Genomic DNA, 18,279 nt, shown 5'->3' on the forward strand with positions numbered 1-18,279 from the left:
TTTCATTGTATTTGTCATCTCTGATAAAAAATTTGAAAAATTTTGACTGTTACTTTTTTTTTTATCGCCATTTTTTACCTGACTGTATCATTTCTTCCACCACTGTAGTATTTTAGCATTGATCTGTCACCAGCTATTTTGGTACACACTTAACAGATGAAACAAAAAGTTGGCAAAAACATAAGAAACTCAACTGGCAGTTATTCCTGGTGGCCTTACAAACCAAATTCAAACCATGGAGATCAATCAGTATCAACAAATTCTTCAAGGTAACTCATGAGAGAGGAATGAAGCAAATAAATGCAAGATCTTGACTCCAACCAAACACCAACAGGAAAAGCGAGGTAGCCAACAGTTCGTGAAGTTTGCAGTTGGGCGAAGAAGTCATGGAATGGTATGAAGTATAAAATAAAGAAAGAGTAAAGGGGCCTTTGAAAAGTGCGCCATAAGCAACAACAACATGGATGGTACTGACTGCGGATGATGCAATTTACGATGAGACTGACTCTGATGATAACAATGAACTAGTTGATGTAGCTGATTATGATGTATCAGATGAGAGTAATGAGAAATGTAATGTGTGTGTGTGTGTGGTTTCAAAGATGAATAAAGAATATCTTTGTTTTTATATTTTAAAATAAAAAATATCTTTGATGAAAGTTTGTGTTTGTTTTGTCCAAATTTTACTGTAAAAAAATCAGGGATTTCTTATAGACGTTAAAATAGGATAAATATATATTACGGTAAATGTTATAATAGGTAATTATGCATAACAACCGGCAATTATTTATAATAACCAATCGTCTCGGTAAGTTTGATAAATTTTCCTGCATTTATCACTTTTACCGGTGATTAAGTTCCTGATTGAAGTTTGTAAGTATGGTAAATGTGGAAGAAATCATGCGCGCGCGCGTGGAAATAACACTTAAATTCAACCACATATCAGTTTCTCCCGTATGTTATTAGTGCACCAGACATATTTGCCATAAAAATTAAATTAAAATAAGTGTTATAAGGATAAAAACGCATAAACTATTACCAGTCATGCAATATTAGTTTCTTCTCATTCATCAATATTTTTTGACATAATCAACATCACCGATCAAATCCATCATACTAGACTGGCAAAATGCCCGGTAAATTTAAGAAATTAACTGACGGTTTATCATATTTAACAATACGAGCTGGGAAATATACATAATCACCGGTAAATGTGATAAATTCGCAAAATTTATCAAACTTACCAAAATCGTCGGTAATTATGCATAATAACTGGATTTATCACATTTACCGTAACATATACAATATAAAGCAGATACTGTACTATGTAGTACGAATCACACTACCAAGTTTTAAGCAGAATTACTTGTGCACTCTCTTTGTCCACGTGGGATTTCAGAAAATATTTACGTTGACATAATGACATCTTATCAACCATTTTGGCTAAGTATATTTTGTGGTAAGCCACCGAGTATGTACGTGACGGAAATCCACCAGATGGCTCTACGACATTTAGTAAAAATAACTACGTATTTAACCTTCTTCTATCTCACTGTTTGCTTGGAAATTAATGTTTTTAGAATTCTCAACAACAAAGTTATTGAAACCTTCGTGGGTGTTTGTAATTTCCTGTGCAGTGAAACGTTTTTTGTGTTAACCGAGCAATTTGTTGTACTTTTTTTATAATTATTAGAATGTATGAAATGGAATAAATAGTTTTTAATAAATTTCTAAACATAAAATATTCAAAAATTATGAACATAATTTTTCTTGCAGACATTTGTTTTCCCCAGAACATAAAATAGCTCAAAAGAATTTTATTTGAAAGAGTATTTATAGCCCATTTTTTCACTAATATTGAACAAAAACTGTTTTTTTCTGCAATCTCTTACCGAAACACGACGGGTATCCTCTTAACGAGATTTGTGTTCTTTGCTGTTTGATCTCTAAGCTTAGCTGAGGACACATTCCGGGTAATTAAAGTTTCGGTTTATTTGGATTCGAGAAAACAACATGGAGCCGATCCTTATCTCAGTCAAGTAAGCTGTTGCACAAATGCTTAGTTAGGCTACTTAACCACTGTCGTCGGAAGATGTTGAAAGGCATTTTTCATTTGCCAAACGTTGATGGCATCTTTCATGTTATTAGCATCATCTTGATAACTGCAACCACCAATTTACCAATTTTTAATAAAATTTCGTTCGATAAAAATATTTAAATCGCTCTAAATAGGTACCCTAATATTTCTGAATTCCTTAAGTGTATTCCGAAAACGCGTGGAAGCAAAGGCTCGATTAGTTTTACAGCATACCGTTTGCAATAGGTGTGGTCAACTCGCCGTACGTATGTCAAAAGTGGCTCGCCATGGTATTAGGAGTAACACGCGAATATGTTTTGTTGTTTATTGTTACGTTGTTATATTGTTTTAAATTTTTTTATTGATTTAATGGTTCGAGTGCTTCCTACAAAGCAGTGTTTATTTTCCCGTATTCAGTTGTTAGTTGTATTACTCACAAAACAATTATTAAATGATTGGGAATCAAAGTCAACTGTCTGAACAACCTGAAAACGCTCTATTCACAGATATTACATTAATCACTAGAGACGTAGCAGTTCAATCTAAAAAATTGAAGAGATTTAGAAATTCTTATGCTAAATAATTGTAGGAATGTGTCACCTTTTTGCGTTGGTAACTCCGTTCACTAATAAGTTTGTTTTCTTGTACGTCGATCATTATTGCTGTGGAATCATCTTTAAGCAGTTCAGAAATGAAGGTCGTTTAAAACCAGAAAAAATATATAAATAATTATTTTACTTCTCTTAACTAGTAAATATGAAGTGACCTAAAAATTTATTTTCAAGATGACGGTTATATATATATACACCTCGAATTGAGTAAAAGTTTTGGCTGATATCGTGAAAAATTCACAATATTTACAAAGTTAGAACCAAGATGAAAAACCCAAGTTCAAAGGTTATCCCTGTTTCATTTAGGCCATACACCTTATGTATGTACTTATACGGACGCGAGTTCCTAACAACACTGCTTATGAACTTTGAAATGGTGAAGTGCGAGCATCGTCAAGTTTTATAGAGCAGTTTACTCATATCCGAAAATTCTTGGGCATAAAAAGCGACGTTTAACCGCTTTTCAAGATAAGTACTTGAGCTAAATGATGCTGGTGACCCAGTTTCCAAAATCTTTCGTGCAGCTTATGGAAATTTCTTTGGCGGATGTTTTTTTTGAGTAAACCTTGATTATTGATCATAAACTAGCGTGCATGGCTATTTTCTTTCGTGGCTAGTCTTATTAATTGATGTTACACGAACGCGCGAGACGTTCTGGATGTTTTAGACGCGAATTAGTCAACTGGCAATATATTCATTCAAATTAAATCACGAAAGTAAATATATACCAAAATGTTTTAGAAAAATACTTTTTTATCGTTTATTTTTTAGAAATATTGTCGAGTAGCGGTTGTATTACATATTTGTTAAAAAAAAAAAACCCAGTCAAAATAAAAAGTGAATAGTATGTGTGATGTACTTCGGAAAAGTGGTTAACTAATAGGAATAAAGTGAGCAATGTTCCATCAGCTCTCTTGGTTGTACGTTAACAGGTAGACGTGACTCGAGCTCCCGGAACGCATTCACTTAATCTGCGAAAAGAACACGTTCTTGCTTAAGAAGCTGCAATGGCTTGTCTCCTGAGATAGTCTACTGCTTCAGTTTAGCGACACAAGATATTATCTTCGTAGATGCTTTTGTTCACCCTATCCGTTATTTTTTATTTACTACGCTTTCATATCACGCTACTTATTGGCACACGTCCAGCAATAATATTATGATAATATATTTGAGGTATATATCCTTTTTCCATCCAACTTTTCCTTATTCAATCTGTTTCTGATCAGACATAGGGTTTGTTTCACTGCCAAAAAGAAAGCATGGTTTGGATCCATTTGGCAGTTAAATCGTTAGCGCACCAAATATTCAGTCTTATAGGTCTGGGTTCAAATCTCAGTAGACGCATGTAAACATGGCCGTAGGGAATCCATTTTCAATTTCAGGTTTTATTCTAACTAGAATTTGCTTGCATAAAATGAATGATATAATTTTTAGAAAATATTCTCTTTGGGAAGGTTTTTTATTATAATTTCAATAAAATGATTTTATTTTTAACAATTTCCAAGTTGCGCTGTGAACAGTTTGAATATCTCTCATTGGTTGCGGCCATTTTTTTTCTCCCAATTTTCAGAACTATTATAGTAATTCCTCTCTTTTTGTAAATTTAGAACAGTTGAGTTACACTAAGGTGAGGGGAGCCGCTTTTTTTTTCATTAGTGCAAATTCAACCTAGCACCTACATTGTAGAAGTCAGTGAAACTTCTTAAAAATATGACAGCAGGTTTTTTGAATCATGCTTTTTTAGCGCTTATATTTTAAGCTATTTTCTTTTGTTCTTTTTTCAAGATTAATTTTATTTTTCGTCGGCGAAGGGATTCACTTGCCGCGATGAGTGAGGCAAGTGGAACGTATGACTATTTGTGCTCTAAAATCATTCGCAAAATGACGATCATGAATGAAAGAACTGTACACAAAGAGAAAAAATTCATTTGAACCATAAAAATGATTCATTATTTGAACCATAAGAATGATTCATTATTTGAACCATAAAAATGATTCATTATTTGAACCATAAAAATGATCCATTATTTGAACCATAAAAATGATTCATTATTTGAACCATAAAAATGATTCATTATTTGAACCATAAAAATGATTCACCATTTGAACCTAAACATTTTGTTATTCTTAGCTACAAAGGTAATTAACAATCTTAGTATGCAGAAAACTCCCAATGTTAAATAACTTCGGTACGTAGAAAACTCACAATGTGTAATAATATTCCCCCCCCGTAAATATTTACCTATATAATATACCACGTAAATATTTGTTATATTACTGTATTATTACATTATAGAAGCCCATTATAAAAGGCAAATGTGAAAGGAAATGTGAATTTTCCCAGATTATCAAACTTGAGAGGGGAAAGAAATCACAGAAATTTATCTTCTAATACTTTACATACTTTTGTCTTGAATATTGGGCAATTGAAAGGTAGACGTAGTACTGATTTGTTTTCCCGACGAATCTTAACTACCGTTAGTTGCCCAACAAATATCTTTACTGACTTTTTATTTATGAGAATGATAAGAGAACCCACTCACCAACCTCTGCTACTGGAGTGTTTTTTGACATTATGTCTATGAAATTTCGTTCCTCTATTTCTCGAAACTCATCTTTTATATCTATTGAAGAAGCCTGTGCTTACTCAGAAGCTTTACCCATTTTTTTCAGTTTTCTACCACAATTGATGAAGCCAATGCAAGTAGGTACGGTGTTGGCGCAAATTCGCTAGATTCCACTTGCCCCAGCATAGGATATACGCGGGGAAAGTGTAATCCTCTTAATTCCTACTTTCCCTAAGGAAATATAATTGCTATATTAAAATGACAGATAAAATAATAAGAAAGGAAGAATTTGACACCGCAATATCGATGTAAGGACAATTCGCACTTTTAGAAATGGTTTAAATAGAAAGAACACACACAAAAGGTAGAGAGCAATGTGATCACAAATATAACTGTATATAACAAATATAACAAATATAACTATATATGAAGTCTTTTTATACCCTTGTAAGAGCAGCTAGAGCAGTAAGCGCATTTTTACTGAAAAATAAAGTAAGAAAACAACTCATCCTGAAAACCAGTCCTAGAGGCTAACTAAATTTTACAAATCATATTGGCTTCCACTTACCTCAGTGTACTTTATGTTGTTCAAAACAAGTAAAGAGATGTGATTTTTAATTTTTATTTATGAATTTTGTATATATATTTAATTAAAAACTATATGATATATAAGTACATTTTTTTAAGTATTTTTACTTTATAAATCACACACAGAAACTGGACTGAGAATTACTCCTGAAATTTAGTCAAGTCTGAGCTTCGAAAACGGGCGGTACATCGAGATTTGCTTTTGGAAAAACTAAAATTCCGTAAGTATGTTTGTAACTTGAAATACGATATTAGCATCGAATGAACAATTTTGTATGTGATTTGGTCAGCTTTTGACAATTTTTTCAAGTGCTTTTTCCAACACTACTGCAGATTTTTCGAAATTTTTTGTGTGTGTTCCAAAATTTCTATAATTCAGTATATTTAAGTCATACGGTCTATATAGTGATGTATTGCTCAACAGACGAATTGTCCGAAACCAGTAGCAGCGTAATACCATAACACTGTTACTACTTGTGGGATGAATTACATATGCGTTTACAGAGACAGTTCACTCTGTTTTTCACATGATGCAGGTACACCATCTGTGTGTACGTTCCTTAAATCATTTATTAAAATGAGTTGCTCAACGGCTCTCACTGATTCTGCCAATATTTGCGGCCTCCGTATAACCTAAATTACGCGACGTTTCCAATGCAAAATATTCCCCTGAATAGAACTGAAGAAATTGTAATTTGTTAATACTGACATGATGCTTTAGGTGAACTGTCAGCATCTACTAGAGATAGAGATCCTCTCCAGGAGGTGCTGGTTCATCCTACAATGGGTTCAAAAAGATGATAAAATACCCACCAGTCTATATACAATAATATTGTGGACTCAATAACACTGGAATACACAGTGAAAGATCTGAGCAACATACTCTTCAAATGTGTGTGTGTGTGTATACATATATATATATATATATAATGTATATATAATATGTATACACACACACACACATATATATATATTTTGTAAAATATTGTTTCATATAAATATATGAAATGCTCAAATAAAGCCTTTAAGAAATGATTATATATTATAGAATGTATATTTTTTACGGTAAAAATGATAAATCCGGTGATTATGCATAATTGTCGCTTTAGTAATTTTGAGACATTTTATTCCTGTATTACGAATTTCTCATATTTATCAGTGGTTATATATAATTTCTCACTCGTATTTATGAATGCGATAGATCGACAATGAATTATTCAAATTAATCGGACATAATTCTTAAACACTTGTCTAAGATGATGAATTCAATCGGGGGTAATGCTGGTTATATTTTCACGTGTTGATAAATGTAAAAAATGTAATATCACAAAACCGATAAAAAATTTGATGTTTCCATGCTCGTTTTATTTTATTTCCATCGCAAAATATATTTATTTGCCCGAATCACGTACGGGCAAAATATATTGTATAAACCATGTCGAAAATAGAGTGGAATATCTGTGTACATATATTTGTAATTCATTTTATAAGTAGTAATAGTATTTATGGTTTGACAACTGTGTAATATGTTTAAAAGGCTATTCTTTGTTGTAAATATTGAGTTCGAATATAAAAGGAGGATAGTCCTTTTCCTTTTTAGTATCTTCAAAAGTCGCATTATATATATAAACCCGTATTTTTTTACCTGAGAATCTGATATTTCTTCTTGTAAGAAATGTATGAAAAGTGTATTCCTACCGTTCTTTTCTACTTAGGTGCCTCGAACTTTTTGTCGTTTAGTGGGAACTTAAATCGATACGAACGCAAAGTATTGTTGCCAAAACTTTTGGTATAAAAATAACGTCTGAATATATCGTCTTACTAGAAACGATTTTGTGTGATTTCTTCCCTTCTTTATTTTATACATATATATAGGAAGAAGCCATAAGAAAATTCTGAACTAAGATTATTTAGAAGGAGAAAAAAAAGGGAGATATTTTTAGAGCGAGAATCTCTTTTTCTCTCCAGCAAAATACAAAATAAAAAGTCCACATACAATTTTCCTGAAAATAACCAACAAATACTTCCGATTGTAAGCCATCAATTCTGCATTTGTTTTCCTTTTCTCTTTAGCTTTGCTAAAGATTATCTTTAAGCCTTTGGTCGCTTACGATAACTTGACTAGATGTCAGACACAAGAGGATAAAAATGGCTTTCGGATCGTCAATCAGCTATAAAAAAATAATAAGAAACGCGTTAAAGTTAACGGAATTTTCGCAAAGAATGCAAAAACAAAAGAAAGTAAATCCTCAATTTTCCAACGTGTTTGTGCTTTGTTTTATTTGAATCTACTATAATAATTGTAACATTTAAAAGTCGATGTTTACCGTATTTATTTAGAAAGTATTAACACACACATGGGGAAGTTATTGATTTAGGAGAATATGTGATGCTGGAAAATAAATAAGAATTCATTGGGATACTGTAACTAACTATGCATTCATTTTGTACGTTTCGTTTTTTTTCGGATGAGGCGTGGTAAATAATAAATCATCGCCATATTTTATATATTCGAGTTGTTTGCGTTGTTGGGAGTTTCGTTATTAATGAGCACGAAAATATATCAATTGAGTAAACGTTTTTATAATTTGCTTTTGAAAAAATTAAAAAATTAAGTTTGTTTCTGAAATTTTTCTTGACAATACCTTTCCAACCACTAGTTTAATTTATTTATCTACGGGAAGATTTAAAGTAACATAAAATTTATTTTTTAAAGTTTGAGTAGATCTTTACATAAGACACAACATCGGTGAATATATAAATATTTGAAAACACTTCGATGGTGATCGGCAAATTAAGGATAAAATACGGCTATGCTTTGAACGTTGTTTATGCATGTTTTTCATTGCTTTCGTGCATTGCAAGGTTCATCTTTCTCTTAATGGTGAATATTACCTGTGATTTTAAACATTTATTTGCTAACGGTACTAAAAAAAACCGATGTTCATATTGAGATAATTGAGAAGCTATCCACACACACACACACATACTTAAATAAGATAACTGCAGTCAAACTCCGATTTAACGAATCGGAAGAAATCAACAATTTTATTTGTTAAATCGAGGTCAAATTGATCAGGAGCATTAACACACTCTCAACTGCAAATTTTAAAAACTACTTACTTTCGGAGTTGCTGGTACAACTCATTTCTGACACCATTTAAAAAAAATACATAAACGTGAGAATAAAGTCAGGATGCATGAAAAATTGCGTGATAGAAGTTTGTTTGATACAATTCAACATTTTTATCAAATTCTGTCGAAATTGTCATTTTTTCGCTAATCGAAAAACGTTTTCTCTTCAGATGTGATCCGCCATTCTTCACTTGTCAGGACAAAGCACGACAACTTAAGTAATTTTATTTTTTTACTGAAATCTTCGTAATCAGCGGAATGTCTTTATTGTCTACTTTACTCAAAAAGCAGCAGAGTTTTGTTTCCCCCTTTTTTCTGACTCTGAAGAAGGGCTGAACGTCAATTCCTGGGACGTTAAATGTTAGGATTATGGTTTTGGCTTTGTAGTATAGTTCAAAAAATATTCTTCATATATAGGTTTTTAATTTGTGAAATAGAGCTTTGACCTCTATTTTCACCAGAATTTCACAAAAATTTGTTGAATTGGAGTTCGTTAAATCCGGGTCCGATTGTATAATTTTTTATGGTTAGTGTATTATCATAATAATTTTTAAAAGTATTTTATCATAATTATTAGTTTTTTCGTGATAATTGCTATTATTTTGGGTTGCTGTATTTTGATATAATTATACAAATACAAATACAAATACAAATACAACACCACAACAGGCAAAATGCCCAACGAGGTGGCTGATAAAAAGATGCCCATAAAAATATGGTTGTCATTTTTCTGGGAATTTTATCAGTCACTTCGTTGGGCATTTTGCCTGTTGTGGCCATTGTATTTGTATTTACTTAAACGCTAACATCACTTGGTTACATGGCAGCATTACCTGTGATGACATATGTAAAATTAACTTCTGTAAGTCACCTGATGAATAGCAAGAAATGTGTGTATCAGTTTTTTTTGTATCATGCAGTGTTTTATTCTCGCTTATATCTGTCGGAAGCCATTTTGTAAGAGCCTGACACGCCTAAACCTAAAAGAACATGCAAAATTTTTTGGATCACTCGAAATTTTTAGGCAGAAATTTCTTTCAGTAATGTTTTATTAATAATTTTTATTATTTTTTCCGTTATGATACATATTCTTATCTTTATTACTTTCTTATTACCAGTCACATAAAATTTTGGATCTTGAATTTTTTAAATTGAATTGCTGTTATTAATCTATACTGCGGCGCATACACCCATGTTGCCCCATTCTGAGAAATATGGTATTTCACTAACCAATTAACGAACGCTTCTCAGTAGCGGACAGAATATTATATTTCGGTCCTTTGGACGTCCGTCATCGAGAGGTCTCATTACTTTTTTTTTTTTTTTTTTTTGACGTGAATATGCCTTTTAAATCATCCGACGATACTGGGTGCATTCGCAAAAGGTTGCGTGACGAAATAATTTAAACGCTCATATCTCAGGAAGTATTCAGAATATCTCACTGTTTTGGATGTCTGCGGGCAGAGCTCGTTAAAATAAATCCAATGATATCACCCTGGTTTTAATCGCTTTTCAGTCTGGGCACCAGACTCGAAGCCCGCATTCGTAACAAAATTTTAGGTTTTACGCTATATCTCGAGACAACGCAAAGAGACGACATTGGTAACTTCTGTTAGCTATTCGAAAGTCAAATCCAATGATACTAATTTCATTCTGTCAGTACGTACCCCGTGATTCAAGGCAGAAAGAACGTATTCACGTCAAAATTGAATATATTTGCGGCTGTCCCAATTTTTTTCCCCATCAAAATGACAAGTACAGAGAAAGAAATCAGAGGGATCTCAAACAGGTATAATAAAAAAAACCAGCCAAGAAAAAGAAAAGAAAAACCCGAAAAAATAAAATTATTAAGTATATAAGAAGAGTTAAATTGTCGAAATTCTCGAGTTTAAATTAAATTTCTATCTTTACGAAAGAAAATTTAATTATTAACAGAAAAAAAATTAACAGCCTCTTCTTTTAGTAAAGGTAAAAAAAAAGGCAGAAAAGCTTAAGTATTAGTAGTTTGGTAATCGTTATTCGAGAGAGTGCTTACGAAAAAGAAAACAGAATGGGGGAATTTATCGTTCAATTTCAGAGAAAAAAATACCATTCGACGTAAGACACGCTTGTCATTAGCTGAGAACAGCATTTTCATCTGATATTGAATCGCATCATTTGTTTCTTTTTTTTTATGCATATTTTTTTTACTATTTCCCTAATCCAACTATTTGATTTTTCTTTTATTCGCACATGTCATTACATCACACAAGTAATCGAAACTAATCTTCTTCGATTACATCAATTTAAAGCTGAATGGGCTTTCGATACTCCCCAACCCCCAAAATGTGCTAAAAAGATTGGTTTTCTGAGGACTTTCCAATCTGGAAAGAAGCAAATCCTAGCAAGTTTCTCTTGGACGTGAGTGTTAGATCGGGCGGGACTACAATATAAAGGTTTGATAAAAGATTTTTTACAAAACTCGAAAAAACCCGATAGTGCATTCGCTCGAATGTAACCGATACGCTTATTGATTGCATTTTTCAAGTTTTATAAAATGACTTTTATCAAAGTTTTATATGTGTAATCCTGGACTTGGTCCAACAAACATTCTAAAAATCAAGCATGTACACATTGCATTTATTACAAATTGAAAATTCAAATAAAAGCATATTATTCTAGACAGTATCAGCAACGCTGGAAAGGAAAAATAAAATCTATTTTGTAATGCTTTAGTATTTCAGGGGAATTTATTAATACTATTCACGGGCTGCCCGAAATTGTTTGCACAGCGGATATCTCTGCAGCCGTTGACTTCAAAAGCATACTTGGAATTACAAAAAGTTTTCAAATGGCGTGCGGTTACTCAAAATGTCTTAAATTTCCCAAGAGGTCGTTTATACATCAAAAAGAATTAACTTTTTATGTGGACCCTGCGTGCTAAAACTGTCAGTTGGTGAAATGTAAATGCGGCTCTGAGAAGTCATTTACAAAAAATTTTATATTTTTAAATGTGCAATATTAACGGAGATATTTGACTTAGAAGTTTTCAGCATTTATGACCAATGATTGTGTGGGCCACAAATTGAGAAAGTAAATTGTATTGAAAGTTGTAAAAATTCTGATCAAAATAATAGTCAAAAAATGTAATTGTTATTTATTGTGAATAAATAAATAAAATGGTTGAGTTCATTCTATTTGCGTACAGTCACCGAAAGTGGCAAGTTTTGAGCAAATGAAAAATTGCGTGATGTAGACAAAACATGGTGATTATACGGAGTGTCTCACAATCGGCTGACTGTGTTCAAAATGAGATAGCAAGAAAACTGTGACACATATTAAAGTCATTCTTGCGGAATATAAATGTGCGATGTTAAGAATTTCAGATACGTCATTCATGTTGAAGAGGGAAGTATAGTTATTAAATTAAAAAAAAATTAACTTTTTATACGGACACCATTGTGCCCAAAAACCTAGTTAGAAAGGTTTTGCTCTCCTGATGCCCGCCAAAATAAACCACGTTTCTAAGTGCATAGATATTTCGTAGATATATATAATATATATTCGTAGATATTTCAATTCTAAAGTCAGAGGAAAGTAAAGAAAGATGCGTTATATACAAATACAAAACCACAACAGGCAAAATGCCCAACCAGGTGGCTGAGAAAAGATGCCTATAACAAATAGGGATGTCATATATTTCTAAAATACAGCAACCAAATTAAAAATGCTATCATTAAAACTAAAGACTATATATACAATGATAAAACATAATACAATGCCCACACATAAAAAATATTTATGGTTGTCTTGTTCTAAGTACGGATCGCATCTCAATTTACCCCACTATGTCTATCATACTTCTTTTTAGACATATCAATTCTGTTAGAATTCACAATCGCCGGAGGTAAGCTATTCCATTTATTAACAAACCTTTATTAGAGAAAAACTCCCTCCTACACCACAATCTGGAATTGCTCCTTACTAAACGATACTGGTGGCTCCTTGTCGAAGCAGTCGATTGACGGCGTATTAAAAATTCATGTATCCACCCCGTTGAAAATTTTGAACACTTCGATTATATCCCCCGACACCGGCGGTCTTCCAATGTAAACATATTAAAAAATGAATTCTCTCTTCATGACTCATTCCCCTCGTGGATCTTTTTACCCTACGTGGTTTGAGAGTAAAAACCTGACCTAAGCCTATCGTAAACCTCACAGAGCTCCCGCCTATTTAGGTGAATCACATCCCACCGAAGCCACGTCCCGTTGTCTACTCGTTTTTCCCACCTTTCCTCCGATTTTTTAATTCAAATATCTCTGCGAATATTGCACTTAGAAATGCGATTTTTTAGTTGGCATCAGGAGAGACAGGCAACAAGTTTCTAATCGGATTTTTGGACACAGGGTGGCCATATAAAAAGTTAATTTTTTTTAATTTTAATAACTATTCAACCCCTTGCAACATTTATGACGTATCTGAAATTCCTGACCTTGCACATTTATATTCCGCAAGAATTGCGTCACCGTTTTCTAGCTATCCCATTTTAAAAGTCGTTAGTCGATTGTGGGCACTAAATATTTAATATCTCGATAAATATTGCATTTCAAGGTATGCAGTTTTTGGGAACGACTTTTAGAGCGGGATCTACATTTCAATTATTGGAGCTTTTAGCACACGGGGGCTGCATAAAAGGTTAATTTCTTCACTTTTTTATATATACGACCCCTCAAATAAATTTTGAGATTCTTAGTAACTGCATGTCATTTGAAAACTTTTTGTAGCTGAAAATATGCTTCTAAAGTCAACGGTTGCAGAGATATCTTTTGTGCAAACAATTTGGGACAGCTTGTATAATTATATATATATATATATATATATATATATATACATAAACAGTACCATCCATATATTCAGTAAATATAAAGTATTTGTTTAATATGTATACGTGTTTACGTCTTTCTCTCGTACGTGGAAATTCATATATCTAGTGCCTGAATATATATATATATCCTCCAGTCAAGAAATTGGATTCCGCTTGAAATATCAATATTAAGAAATATTGCATTTTAAATCGAACGTTAAAAGTGAGGATGGTAAATGGAAAAGAGAAAGAAATTGTGAAATTTCATGGCAAGTAAATTGAATTACGTTGCACCGCTGCGGCAAACTCGGATATTAATCTTAAGATTCAAGTACCTTCTTGGAGACGACGAAAAGTTAGAAGTCTAAAGAAATATATATCCAAAAAGAGAAGCAAGAAAAGAAAAGTCATCAATATCCCGAAATCTTGTTATTTTACTCAAGAAACGGCTGCGGTGCAAATAGACAAATCGATCGCGCTTCCGTCTACTTACTTCACTTGAAACAGTCTCAAGTGACCAACTCAGTATTGTACTTACTAAACTACGTTCAACAACCATATCCGATTGTTTGGATGAAAGTAAATGGAAAACATCTTTTATTAATCTTCTGTTATTATTCTCATTCGGGTTGATAAAATGGAAAGGTAACGGTAAAATATATACGTACCAGGTAGAAATAATTTATTCGTGCCTGAAAGTAGAGATCCTATTGTTTCGCAAGCCCATGTACAGGGAGTACATTAATAAATTTCTCATAGTTTGAACTGTTTACAGTCTTAACAACCCATAAAGAAACTATGAAACTTTAGGAACGACTAACTGAAGGGATAGAGAGAATTTCCGAAACCCCTTTTAAGATATAAAATCTCTTCATAGCTCTTGGTGCAGAATCAGTGTTCGTAAATGAGTTTTTCCAGCAAAGCACCATCTTATAAAGTCAATGTCATAATCTACAGTGAAGAAATGAGAATTGAAACTGGTCTGCTGGTGATGTTCAGATAACCTGCCATTAAACTTGAGCAGTTTGGTCTCATGTTTACAAAAAAAAAATTATTCACATTTTTAACCACAATTTGCATCGAAACACCCTCTAGTGGTGAGTATAGGAAATTATTTATGTTACTCTAAATATTTTTTCCATTATTTCATTAACTCATCCCTAAAGTTTCGTCGCTTTCTGATGAGTAATTATAGTTGTAGACAGCTTTGAATAGGTCAACTTTAATTATGTACATCCTGCATGTTCTTCTCGAAGAAGGCCTTGAACTGTTAAAGCAGCGGCTTTCAACCGGCGCTCCGCGGAGCCCTTGAGGCTTGGTGTGAACTCTCCAGGGACTCCGCGGTCACTCGAGAAAAATAAAAAACAATAAATTTGAAGAAAATAATTATAAATATTTTTAAATAATAAAAATAAATCAGTAACTTTGATGAATAAATAAAAAATAGGCCTTGTGGGTTCCGCCAAAGAAATTTTTTACCGAAAAGGGTTCCGCGAGTCAAAAAATGTTGAGAATCGCTGTGTTAGAGCATCTATTAATTCACAATGTGTCCTTCAAATCTACGCCCGGGTCTCATCTGTGTTCTTGCGTATGATTTTTGAAGAGGGGTCGGTAAAAGTGAAAGCCACAGAGTTACAAGTCTGGACTTAAGGGAGGTTGTTCCAGTGCTTTCCAGTGAAATTCCGTGAGGAGATTTATTATTTCCTGACCCAAGTGGGAAGGCATTATTTTTCAAAAAAAGACAACTCTCGCAGTCAATAATATAAAACTTTTGTTCTATTCACCACGATGCAGAAATGTCTTGTAGAAGGATTGACTGTTAACTGTCACTCCGTGTTCAAGGAACTCAATCAGCAGTGGTCCTTGGACATTGAAGATTGAAAACGTTCAATAGGATTGATAAAGTTCTACATACAGCATGTTTGTATAGAAGAAAATCAATCTCTCTTGTGCGTGATATGGATATAAATTGGTAAATATTTCTCAAACATTTCATCTTATTTCTTGTAAATTATCCATTTTAAACTTTTAAATCCATTGAATGAAAATTTTATCATCCATAAATCTATTATATAATCTATGGTAATCTTTATCCATAAAAACTTGCTTCGTCGATGACTTAGTTTCAACAATATGCTTCATGAAACATCTTAGAAAGTATATACTATAAAACGGCACAATTCTTTTTATAATTAAAGTCCGAGTAGAGTTTATACGAAAAATATGAAATATAAAAACAAAATAAAAAAACTTTGAAAATGAAGACAGAAAAAAAGATCGATCGATTTAAAGCCTTCGAAATCCCGAGAGTCTATTTATCCGAAAACTTCATCGGTTCGAAAAAATGTTTTTGTTCAGTTATGTTAGAAGATTAGTGGCATGTTTGAGACAGATTACGTAACTCGAAGAAAAGAGAATATCTAACATCGTCTCTCTATAAAACACTAATACCTTTTGAAACAGGACTATTAACAACAGTTTCAGATGCTCGAATCGACTAAAAAAAAACACGAAAATTCTTGGAGATGTCCCAAATAAAGTAGATAACTGATCTGTTTCAAATTTCAAACAAGAAAATATTTGAACCCATATTTTATTTAGAAAACCATCTTCTCCGAGCATAGAAAAGCAAATATTTTTACCCTCTATTTCAATTGTATTTCTTTTATTGAGAAACATGCAGACGTATAGAAGACAAAAATCGTATTATTTCAAAATTTTTTAAGTCATTTTAGTCTATTTACTTTTTCCCATGACCCTGAAAATTTTTTTTCATCAATCAAATTTCGAATTTTTGTCATGTCCTTTATAATGATAGATAATGGAAAAATCAAAGTTCACGATAGGTAAAAGGATTAATTAACTATTTTTCTGTAATCAAGCTTTCATTATTACGATGTTTTCATTATAAATTTTTACAACAATATGGCGTCACAGAAAATTCTCGATACCTCACGTAGATTTTTACTGCCACTTGCGGCAAAAAAAAGAAAAAAAAACCGCTGATTTTGACTTATTTTCTTCCGAAAAATGTCCAATAACTTAATTAATGCAATTTTTATTTCATACGCACTCATTATTCTTGGTTTTTCTCTCTTATTTACGAGAAAAAATTATCATTAACGATGCCGTTGAAAATTTATGAATTCATGATAATAAAAATAAAGGAAGTTTCGTAATTAGGATGTTTGGTTCATTAGACTCATTATCCATGAGTAATTGAAAAATCGAAAAAAAGAAACCTTTGCTTTTTCAGACAAAAAAAGTGTATTGAAATATTAAGTTGATGTCGTAGATAATTGAAGTTTCTTCTAACGTTCGGGATTGGAACGAATTATATTATCGTTTAGTAATAGTGACTTTCGTCGTGTTATATATACAGGGTGAAAACTTAGGTCCGTTTCAGCTCAAATAACTTGTGAATCGTTGGTTGTAGAAACATATTTTCAATTAGAAAACGTATTTAAATAACGTGTCCATTTGAGACGTGAGTTTTTTTACTACAGACAGTATATATATATACCGAGAAATAAAATTTTATTTTTCATGTGGTCTCTCTGTCCTTTAACATTAGAAAGTTGTTGCTCTGTCTCTACTGAGGCGAACAAAACAAATTTTTTCAAAGTGCAATATTAGCTGAGACATTCTAATTCAAAAAATCACTAAAAATGAGAGGGGGAAAAACTGGCATATTAAAGTATATAAACACACACACACACACACACACACACAATAAGCTTGTTCCATAAAACACTCTATATGCTCTTATTTTCTTCATTTTCAGAAATTTTTGAGAATTCCAATATCTAAACTGAGATATTGAGCTTATATACATCGAACTTTTTTTTTGTTGGGAGAGAGACAGGTTATAACAACTTTCTAATTGAAAGTTAAAGAAGAAGGGGACCGCGTATAAAAAATTAAAATTTTTATCTCGGTACATACAGGGTGCTAAAAAAAGTCCCTTGGCCGCATTTTACTGGCGAACCGTTAGTTCTAGAGGGCATACTTCCAAATAGAAAAGTATCCAAATATCGTGTAGATCTCACATACGTCATTCATATTGCAAGGGGTTGCGTATTAAAATAAAGAACTAACTTTTTATACGGGCACCCTGTCTTAAAAATTGCAGTTAGAAAGTTGTTGCCCTGTTTCTCTTGAGGACAACATATTAGGCCGTTTCCATGTGCAATATTCGTTCAGATATTCGAATTCAAAATTCGGAAAAAAGTTGGGAAAAACCAGCATAAAAAAAAAACTGTCGGACAAGCTCGTTATGCTGTTCTGTCCCAACTTTTCTCTGATTTTGTATAATTCAAACCTCTCAACGAATATTGCACTTAGAAACGTCAATTTTTTTTTTGCCTCCAGAGAGGAAAAGCAACAACTTTCTAATTGGGTTTTTGAGGACAGCGTATCCGTATACAAAATAATTTTTATATATCAATATGAATG

The 18,279-nt window shown here is 32.5% G+C and overlaps 1 protein-coding gene across 1 annotated transcript in view; it reads left to right on the forward strand.

The window, feature by feature from the left end:
• Window positions 1-464: 464 nt before the first annotated feature.
• Syn (synapsin) overlaps window positions 465-18,279 on the forward strand; it is a 208,488-nt gene continuing 190,673 nt past the window's right edge. The window contains exon 1 of the mRNA XM_089238613.1: window positions 465-561. Within this exon, the coding sequence (XP_089094739.1) occupies window positions 465-561 (97 nt within the window). The remainder of the gene's footprint in view (window positions 562-18,279) is intronic.

This window comes from Pholcus phalangioides, unplaced genomic scaffold (assembly GCF_987345545.1).
Source record: "Pholcus phalangioides strain wild (caught in Gottingen) unplaced genomic scaffold, Ppha-v1.0 ptg000011l_1, whole genome shotgun sequence".
Lineage (NCBI taxonomy): Eukaryota > Metazoa > Arthropoda > Arachnida > Araneae > Pholcidae > Pholcus > Pholcus phalangioides.